The sequence below is a fragment of the Oncorhynchus nerka genome, linkage group LG5, assembly GCF_034236695.1.
Source record: "Oncorhynchus nerka isolate Pitt River linkage group LG5, Oner_Uvic_2.0, whole genome shotgun sequence".
Taxonomy (NCBI): domain Eukaryota; kingdom Metazoa; phylum Chordata; class Actinopteri; order Salmoniformes; family Salmonidae; genus Oncorhynchus; species Oncorhynchus nerka.
In genome coordinates, this window is record NC_088400.1 from 39,913,588 (window position 1) to 39,923,559 (window position 9,972).

Sequence of the window (9,972 nt, forward strand, 5' to 3'; positions counted from 1 at the left end):
CACGATTAAAGCAAGCTGTGACGAAGTCGATATCTCTAGTTTCTGCCAGTGCCATACTAGTGAATGGATACGATTCCAGAACGTTATCAGTAGGTGTTGCTGTCACTAAGTTGTTGATACACAGATTTATTTTTCCCTGGCTGGGTTTGGCTCGAGCATTTGGCGAGTCATCGCGACCTAGCGTCTAAAATCCTAATGACACCAACAAGAAGTAATCTGTTTGCTACAGTAGCACCAAAGTAGTATACAAAATTCCAGCTGGTCTGGGGGGAGGGGCAAAACTAAACAAGTTCTAGCTGAAAAACTGTGGCAATTGACAGTATATGAAAGGAGACCATTGGTCACTGAATAAAGTAGTGTTTATTCCTGATAGATAATACAGAAAACAAACGAATAGTACAAAATACCAAAATTGTTATCGTCCTCATTGATAAAGTCAAGATACAAGGCCATGATTGATGTATTCAAAGTGAAAATACTAAATTTCATAATATAAAGATACAATGTACATTTGAGAAACATACAAAACACACAAGTTTCTCCATATACAATTTGACCTCTCAACCTGGATGACAGTCATTGCCTTTTTTTTTGGGGAGTAGGTAGAAGTTGTCCCCTAACCACTGATACAAGGTCAGAGCTTTAGACTGCATTTCTATTGGTCAACTTCAGGATTGAGGCCAGGGTAAAATGATCTTAGATCTGTTAGGGACTTCTACCTTGAGCAGGAATTTCTTTCAACTTTCCCCTCCCCCAAACAAATCATGGTAAATCTCAATTATAAAACTATAAAAAGCACTCATGGTTTTTGAGCTGCTCTGGTTCGCTGAAGCCTTTCCCACACTGAGAGCACTGGTGGGCGCTGCCGGCCTTGTCTCGGTCTCCACTGTGGATCAGCTGGTGTCTTTTCAGGTACTCTACTCTGCTGAAACGCCTGCCGCACACCTCGCACCCGTATGGACGCTCGCCCGTGTGGATCCGCTGGTGCCTCTCCAGGTTGCTAAGGCGACTAAAGCTCCGCCCGCACTGCTGGCAGCGGTGTGGCCTCTCTCCAGTGTGAACCACCTGGTGCCTCTCCAGCGAGCGAGAGTGTGTGAAGCCCTTCCCACAGAGCTCGCAGCGGTGGGGCCGCTCGGCCGCGCACACACACTCGTGGTTCTTCAGGGCCCAGGCATGGCTGAAGGCGTGGCCGCATGAGGCGCAGGGAAACAGGGTGGCCTCCGTCCCTCCCTGCAGGTGAGTGTCCCCCAGGGGGCAGGGGTGCTCCTCCAGCTCAGCCTCGTTGGCAAAGCCCCCGCCGCACTGCGTGCAGAAATGCATCAGGTCTCCGGTCTCCTCCTCACCACTGTCATCCACGCTACCCGGAGCAGATGGGTGATGCAGGGCCTCATCTGAGCCTCCCTGCTCCTCCATCCCCTCACCGTCCCTCGGCCTCTTGGGCCAGCGTGGCTGCAGCACTCCTCCAGCCCCCCCTGGCAGTGCCCTCTCACCTTCCTTCAGACGGGCACCAGGACCCTGCAGGGCATCACTAGAGTCCCTCTCTGAGGGTGTGGGACTCCCCAGCGCCCCCTCCTGTTCCAACCCATCCAGACCAATGTACTTCTGGCCCAGGCTGAACTCGCTGCCTGCTATGACTTCCAGGTCAGGGGTCATGGAGCCATGGTTGGAGCCTGCTGTGGGAGGAATCCTCAGGGCTGCTTGCTGGCGCCCCCTTTCTGCCCTCAGGGCCGTCTCCAGCCCACTCAGGTCCTCCACGCTCAGCACCCCCTCCGACACCTCTGTTGGAGGGGACCCCACGTCCCACTCCTCCTCATCCCCCTCTTCATGCCTTACGGCTGAGGGCCGCTTCAGGGCCTCAGGGCTGAACTCCATGTCTCCTACTGGGCAGAGAGATGGAGAGAGAGGGTCTGTAAGAGGAGCAGTACTATGAAGGCACATGCAAACAATGTACTGCAGACAACACTGTACAGAGCCAAAGGCGTAACTAGTGTCCTGTGAAACCTACAAGAAAACTTCAGCATTCCCATTGGGGTTATTGCTCTACCCAAGAGTTGTTGTAATCATGTTTTTGGTTCCGAGCTGGTGTCAGTACCTTCGCTGTGGTTTCTGGATCCAGTATGGCGGTTCTGGTTGGGCGGGTCCATCTTCAGGGCTTCCTTGATCAGCCGCAGAGACGCAGGCTGGTAGCCCCCCTCCACCACATCACTGGACTACAGACAGAGAAAAACTAAATACATTCCCCACAATAGACTACAATACAGTAACATTAATGCAATGCAGAGTTCACTAGCACCCCCAGCATTTCATGTAAATACTTATGAAAGTGCACTTTGCAAGTATCCCAAAGAACACTGTTCAAGTTTTACACTGGGCATTTTCTGTAAACGTACAATGTTTAGACAGTTTAAGATGACATGAAGACAATTGTATTCTTTAAGTCACCTGGTAGAATACACAACTGTTCCGTCCTAAAATTATAGTCATGTTTAAGGTCTACAACGTTCTACACTTGAGTGCACTTTCTGAACAAGCACTTCTGCACCTGAATATCAAATCAGTGTCTTTCCAACATCCACGCCATCTACCAGCACTGCTGCAGTTTGTCAGTCACACAACCACAGCAGATGAACATTGTATCTGCGCGTGGTGAGACTGAGAACATTGTAAAAATAACAAACTTCACTGAACAAAAATATAAAACGCAACATGTAAAGTGTTGGTCCCATGTTTCATGAGCTGAAATAAAAGATCCCAGAAATGTTCCATATACGCAAAAAAAAAAAAAAAAAACCTGTTCGTGAGCATTTCTCTTCTGGCAAGATAATCCATCCAGCTGACAGGTGTGGCATATCAAGAAGCTGATTAAACAGCATGATCATTACACAGGTGTACCTTGTGCCGAGGACAATAAAAGGCCAATAAAATATGCAGTTGTCACAACAATGCCACAGATGTCTCAAGTTGAGGGAGCATGCTGACTGCAGGAATGTCCACCAGAGCGGTTGCCAGGGAATTGAATGTTCATTTCTCTCCCATAAGCCAACTCCCACGTAGTTTTAGAGAATTTGTTAGTACGTCCAACCGGCCTCACAACCGCAGGCCACGTGTATGGGGTCATGTGGGAGAGTGGTTTTCAGATGTCAACGTTGTTAACAGTGCCCCATGGTGGCGGTGGGGTTATGGTATGGGCAGGTATAAGCTACAGACAACGAACACAACCGCATTTTATTGATGTCAATTTGGATTGCACAGAGATAGAGTGACGAGATCCTGAGGCCATTCATCCACCACCTCATATTTCAGCATGATAATGCACAGCCGCATGTTGCAAGGATCTGTACACAATTCCTGGAAGCTGAACATTTCCCAGTTCTTCCATGGCCTGCATACTTACCAGACATGTCAGCCCATTGAGCATGTTTGGGATGCTCTGGATCAACGTGTATGACATAGTGTTCCAGTTTCTGCCAATATCCAGCAACGTCGCACAGCAATTGAAGAGGAGTGGTACAACATTCCACAGGTCACAATCAACAGCCTGATCAACTCTGAGAAGGAGATGTGTTGCGCTGGATGAGGCAAATGGTGGCCACACCAGATACTGACTGGTTTTCTGATCCACACCAAACTTTTTTTTTTTAAAGTTATCTGTGACCAGCAAATGCATATCTACATTCCCAGTCATGTGAAATCCATAGATTAGGGCCTAATGAATGCATTTCAATTGACCGGTTTTACTTATATGAACTGTAAGACAGTAAAATCTTTGAAATTGTTACATGTTACGTTTAGATTTGTGTTCAGTATAGTGGTCTCTGATGCAGTGACGTTGTGTAGGACATATGCAGACTCATCTCCCTCACCTCCTCTTTGATGTTGTCCATCTCCTCCCCCTCTCCTGAAACACAGCCCCCCTCCTCCTCCAGTTCTCCTTCCTCCCCGGGGAACTGAATGAGGTACAGCTCGCGTGCCTCCTTCCACCCTCCCCCCATTACTACCCTGGCTGCTCCTCCTTCCTCCTCCCCCGCACCTCCCAAGGCAAGGCCCAGCGTCTGCTTTCCTCCTGTGGAGGATGGGAGAGGATGGGGTGAGGAGGAGGGAGCATTAAGGAAAGAGTGGGAGGGACAGAGCGGTGATATAAATAGAGGGGGAAGGGAGAGAGCATTATGAAGGAGAGGAAGGGAAGCAGGGAGAGGAGGAGGGATGGCAGGGAGCGGGAGAGAGGCAGAGGGGGAGATGAAGGATGGAGGGGAGCAGTGACAGAAGTGGAGAAGTTGGGGGAAGGGAGAAAGCATGTTGAAGGAGAGCGGGAGGAGGAATGGCATGGCGCAGGAGAGAGCATGGAGGAGAGGGGCGCATTGACAGTGGAGGAGTTGGGGGAAGGGAGAGAGCATGAAGGAGAGGAGGCAGAGTAGGGAGAAGGAGAGGAAGCGTGAAGGAGAGCAGAGGGGGTGGGAGTGAAAAGGGGAGAGGAAAGCAAATAGAGAATTGGAGGAGGTGGAGGCAGGGAGAAGGAGAGGGCAGGATGAAGAGCAGGGAGGGAGGAGGTGGAGGCAGGGAGAAAGAGAGAGGTCGTGATGAAGGAGAGCAGAGAGCGGAGATAGGAGTGGGGGAGGTGAAAGATAGAAAATGAAGAGGAGGAGGTGGGGGAGGGAGAGCGGAGGAGTAGAGAGAAGGAGAGATGAGACAGCTCAGCCTCTGCCAGATGGCTTCCAACATAACAAGCACCTCTTCACACAAGCATTACAGGCTTTCGACTTAATGGTACACAAGAAAATCAACTTGTATTGATGTGATATGCAATCACATAACATTTCAATCATAATCTGATGAATGATGTTTAATGTCAGTTTAATACATATGGAAAAACAAATACATAAACTACTTTATGGTCCGTGATGCTTGTGGCTGTACTTACTAAATATGAACACTTACGAGGCACTTCAATTTTCCGCTTTTTCCGCCCACCGTCCTCAGACACTATCAAACCAGCATTGCGGCGATTCTCTGCCCACCCCATCCCGTACTTGCGTTCATTTCTCAGTTTGTTCTCCGTCAGTCGGAGACGGAGTTTTAGAGCGTCCATTTCCTTCCTGTTCAGCGATATTTCCACCAGATAGTCATTCACCGTGTCCTGGAACAGCTTGGTGATCTCGCACACCGATGCGCGGATCAAACTGTCCATGACTGAGGTTAGGTGGGTCTGGAACGTCTCCACCGAGTCCGCCATGGGTTCGCTGCCTTGGCGATCACACGATGGATATGGGAAATTGGACCAGGCAGATATTCAACTGAAACACGAAAAGTAATAGCTAGAGTTGACCGTTACCAAGTCACATTATCAGTGAGTGACAACCGTACGTTAGTCATGTAATTAAACCAGTAGTTAACTTCTGAATTATTATAATTGTTCTAGTTAGTAGCCTAGCTACTCACTACCAACAACTACAGCAGTTGAACAAGACAGCCTAACGTCGTATGGCGTGAGGAAAAACAAGTAGCACACCGTGAATGTGAACCCATCTTTACCGCGCGACCGCGCTACCACACTTGAGGTTTAGCTAGCTAGCTAACGTTAGCTTGACTGCTACCAAAAGCTTTATAAATCTAGCTAACTCGACGACTATTACAACACCACTAAGGCTAGACCATACTATGTAGCAACACTAACGTTACAGTACAAAGCCAGCTAACTAACGATCGTCGCTATCCGACCTTGTAAAGATTCCTTATTGAATACAACGCTAGCTAGCTCGCTAACAGTTAACCTACAGCTCAAGCACATATTTGGCTCAAGTGGCAGCTAGGCTAGTAATTCTAGCTAGCGTTACGTACCGTGCAGTCGCTGAAAACAGGCTGACGAACCACCGTTTGTTATAAACGACAACCGATACGTATGAACACTGTAGATAAGCCAAGCGTCAATATGACAAAGGAAAAATAGATCCAACTTTATATCCTCCCTTCCAAGCACCGTTGATGACATTGCGCATGCGTAGTAGACATTACCGTATACAACCACATCCTAAAAAAATTCATTTTGAGGCGATGCATGGGTTTAGACGATCGACGTATGTAACACATGGATTGCTGACGCTATGTATTGGCCACTAGTCGGCCATATTGGCACTCCCTAGGTCGGAGGAGCAGTCCTCCATAGAGCCTCACAGTGGAGGTGTCATAATACCCATAAAACCTAACGGTCAAACAGGGAAATGGACCTAGAGCTAGAGGCGTCACTACGGACCCGGGTTTGATCCCGGGCTGTATCACAACCGGCTGTGATCCGGAGTCCCATAGGGCACCGTCTGGGTTAGAGGAGGGTTTGGCTGGGGTAGGCCGTCATTGTAAATGAGAATTTGTTCTTAACTGACTTGCCTAGTTAAATAAAAGGTTTTTCCACCATTCATTTTCCCATAGGAAATTTTAGAAACACTTAAAATAAGGGTTGTGTTTCGTGTAGGCTTACCCTGGTGACATTTTGATAACTCACCTTGTCCGAGAGATTTACATGGTTATCAATATATTCGTCTCTATTTACTCTCAGACATCATGCAAAGCAGACATCATGCAAAGCGACAAATCCCTGCAAGCTCCTGCACTTCATCTCTAGCTGACATCTTTGCTAACAGGTATTGTGTCAATTGAAAACGTGCACAAGACAGTTCACAGAATTGTCCATTTAAATAAATGTTGCCAATTTATTCAATACTACGTTTAACTAACATTAGATAGTTAATCCAGAGATTCTTACCTTTGCCTTGATTTGACAGTCTTGTCCAGATCATAGCATTTGCAGTTATTTATTATCGTCACATTAGCAACTAATTAGCGGTAAATTTGCCCCCCTTTCGTCAGTGTGGCGAGGGATGTCCTGATCAATAAATTGCAAAACTCGTGCAGCACACACCATACCAGAAGTACTAAGAAATTAGATTTGAAACTCAATTCATAATAAAACCCATTGTGTTCATTGACCATAGAGATAGCACTCTAGTGCACAAAAGCCCATTTAGGATGGGCAGCGCCATCAAGGACTTTCACCATTTTGAAGTAGTCAACTTTGTGAGGCTTCCTATGGGATCAGCCAATGAATTATGCTTGTGAGCAAACATTCCATAACTGTAGATGGCAGTAAATCGCCAACTTTGACTGTTCAAATAAATAACACACTTTCAGCTGGCAGTATGCACCCTTTCACAGAACCCAAACGTCTGTGCGCGTGCGCCATCGTGCATACATTTATTTTGTCCCCCCACACCAAACGCAGGTTAAAATATAACAACAAACTCTGAACCAATTACATTAATTTGGGGACAGGTCAAAAAGCATGAAACATTTATGGCAATTTAGCTAGCTTGCACTTGCTAACTAATTGGTCCTATTTAGCTAGCTTGCTGTTGCTAGCTAATTTGTCCTGGGATATAGTTAAACATTGAGTTGTTATTTTACGTGAAATGCACAAGATCCTCTACTCCGACAATTAATCCACACATCCAGGCTTTTTCATCTTTGAATTTATATGGTGATTGTCATCTAAACTTTCATAGTATTACTACACCGACCAGCAACACAGTTCGTCTTTCAATCACCCACGTGGGTTGTGCGTAACTGTATTTTTCATTTACTTTATAGTTCTCACGGAAGGTGATAATTCTGACTAAAACTACAGAATAAAGCCGCCAGTTAAAATCAAGGAACGGTTGTGCTCGTGATTACTGAAGGGAGCTACAGTGAGAACTCAATGCTCTTCACGAGCAAGAGAGAAAGAAGAATCTCATCCAGCTGTAAAACGTCTACAAGATTCCCAAATCCTGGTAGACCCTGTCATCTGCCAGATAAGAGTTTTGCACCTACCTGCAAACTAAGAAGAAAATCTCCACATAAGGAAGCATCGTGAGGCAACATAAGGTCAAGACCAACAGGAAAGTCAGACACGCAAGTACAAGTCAAGGTGTTTGAAGGTGGTCCTAGCCTTGTGAACAGCTAATAAGAGACTTTAAGATTACAATTCGTAAGGACTGGAGATATTTCAAAAAGACTCTGGTATTATGCATTTGCTCTTTCTATCTTAATGTATCACTGGTATGTGTATTACTGAAAAATATTATTTGATACTTACTAAAAATATATATATAGTCACAAACATTAAGGGTCAGCGTACACCTATTAATTCTATTTTCACCTGTAAGTTAATAGTGTAATTGTTTGGTAAGGTGTTTGTTCAAGCCTTTGTTACAAGCATTATACATGTTTATACCACGTACTGAGTTTTAAATTACAGTGAATTAGAGTATAAATTACCTACTCACTTATCCAAACCTTAGCTAGAATTGATTTGACTTGATTTAGAATGTCAGAAAGAGGTAGTTTCACTAAAGGTGATAGAGATGGGGTGGGTCAAGTTGAGCAGCTGCAGCAACACCTCGCAAACTTCGAGCCTTCATCAGAACAAACAGAACAGCAGGAAGAGGCCCAGACTGGTGTGGAGTCACTTCGGCCAGTGAATGATGATACAGAGGCTGCTAATGAGATAGCACAACAAGAGCCACGAAAAGGTGAGAGGGTCCGCAGGTTAACTGAAAAGGGCAGAGAACTGCGCGACGAAAGGTGGAGACAGCTCGAACATCGTTTCAGGGTCAGCTATGAGAAGTGGAAGGCTCTGGTAAAGGAAGCAAAACTGTCACTGACAGGCTGTTGCTCTGAAGACCTACTAGAAGACCTCTTAAACAAGATTAGCCATACCTCTACAGAGCTAAACCTTGTCTATGTAAATCTGCGTCAAATCGACATTCCCGACAACGATATACGACGCAGAGTTGATACTTGTGAAGCAGTTACAATGTCTATTATCAAGACTGTAAGGTGTCATTTAAAAGGCAGGGAAGAAGGTCAAAGTAACCAGATAGAGTTGCACTGGAAGGACAGCAATTCCTTGTGCATGTCTGAACTCTCACATAAGTCAAGTCTCAACTATCAGCCCTCAAGTGCTTCCTCCCAGTCTCAAAGCAACTCAAAGGTCAACTCCAGACGCTCAAGCGTGTCATCTGTCAAGAAACAAGAGGCTGCGGCGGAAGTTGCTGCTAACCAAGCAGCTTTAGAAGTAATGGTTAAGCAAGAACGCCAACTAGAAGAGCTTCAGCGACTCGAAGATGAAGATAAGAAGAGGACAGCGGAGCAAGAAGCTGAGGCTGTGAAACGCAGCTTAGAAGAAGCTAGGCTGCGAGTCAAGTTAGAGGTAGAAAATGCTGCCAGACGAAGGACACTAGAAGACAAGCGTAGAGAGTTAGAGCGCCTAGAAGTGCTCAAGAAACTAAATGCTGCCAAGGCGCGAATGCAAGTGTATGAGCAAGATGAAAACTCAGAGGACGAGAAGAGAGAACTACTCTCTAACTGCAAATCTGTGAAAGAAGTCATGCACAGAAGTGGCTCATTTCACAGTCTCTCAAGCACACAGCAAGAAGATGGCACCAAGACCATGTTCAGGTTACTAGCGGAATCAATCAGTGAAAGCCGCCTCCCCATACCAGAACCAGTAACATTCAATGGAGAACCACTCTCGTTCACTGACTGGAAGGTCTCTTTTCAGACTCTGATAGACAGGAAGAACATACCAGCAACTGAGAAGATATATTACTTGAGAAAATATATTGGTGGGCCTGCCAAGAAAGCCATCGAAAGTTACTTTATGTTAGGAACAGAGTCAGCCTACTATGCTGCATGGACCATTCTTGAAGAAAGGTACGGAAACAAATTCCTCATCGCCAAGTCCTTCAGAGATAAGCTCAATGCATGGCCTAAGATAGGATCCAAAGACAGTCTTGAACTTAGAGACCTTGTAGACTTTCTTTGCAGCTGTGAGGCTGCTATGTCTCAGAATAAGGGCCTGGAGGTGCTTAATGACTGTAATGAAAACCAAAAGATCCTCGCTAAACTTCCAGATTGGCTAACTTCAAGATGGAATAGAAAGGT

The 9,972-nt window shown here is 46.1% G+C and overlaps 1 protein-coding gene across 4 annotated transcripts; it reads right to left on the reverse strand.

Annotated features, from left to right (window-relative positions):
* Nucleotides 1-341: 341 nt before the first annotated feature.
* On the reverse strand, nucleotides 342-6,125 carry LOC115129484 (zinc finger and SCAN domain-containing protein 22-like). 4 transcript variants are annotated; one of them, XM_029659877.2, is made up of 5 exons: nucleotides 5,836-6,125; nucleotides 4,936-5,291; nucleotides 3,864-4,063; nucleotides 2,093-2,210; nucleotides 342-1,880 (listed from the first exon to the last, which is right to left on the reverse strand). In XM_029659877.2, the coding sequence occupies exons 2-5, from the start codon at nucleotides 5,228-5,230 to the stop codon at nucleotides 787-789; spliced, it is 1,707 nt and encodes a 568-aa protein (XP_029515737.2). In that variant the 5' UTR covers nucleotides 5,231-5,291; nucleotides 5,836-6,125; the 3' UTR covers nucleotides 342-786. The 4 variants fall into 4 exon arrangements, with proteins under 4 accessions (XP_029515737.2, XP_064874723.1, XP_029515736.2 ...); XM_065018651.1 differs by having other exon boundaries at nucleotides 342-1,877; nucleotides 5,836-6,124; XM_029659876.2 differs by lacking the exon at nucleotides 5,836-6,125 and having other exon boundaries at nucleotides 342-1,877; nucleotides 3,864-5,028.
* Nucleotides 6,126-9,972: the final 3,847 nt, after the last annotated feature.

Excerpts from the sequence above, each read along its gene's own strand:
- LOC115129484 (XM_029659875.2), bottom strand. The coding sequence starts at position 4,394 with ATGCTCTCTCCCTTCCCCCAACTCCTCCACTGTCAATGCGCCCCTCTC. Across the intron at positions 2,211-3,863 it reads TGGACAACATCAAAGAGGAG|TCCAGTGATGTGGTGGAGGG; the intron begins GTGAGGGAGATG and ends CTCTGTCTGTAG. Across the intron at positions 1,881-2,092 it reads ATCCAGAAACCACAGCGAAG|TAGGAGACATGGAGTTCAGC; the intron begins GTACTGACACCA and ends CTCTCTGCCCAG.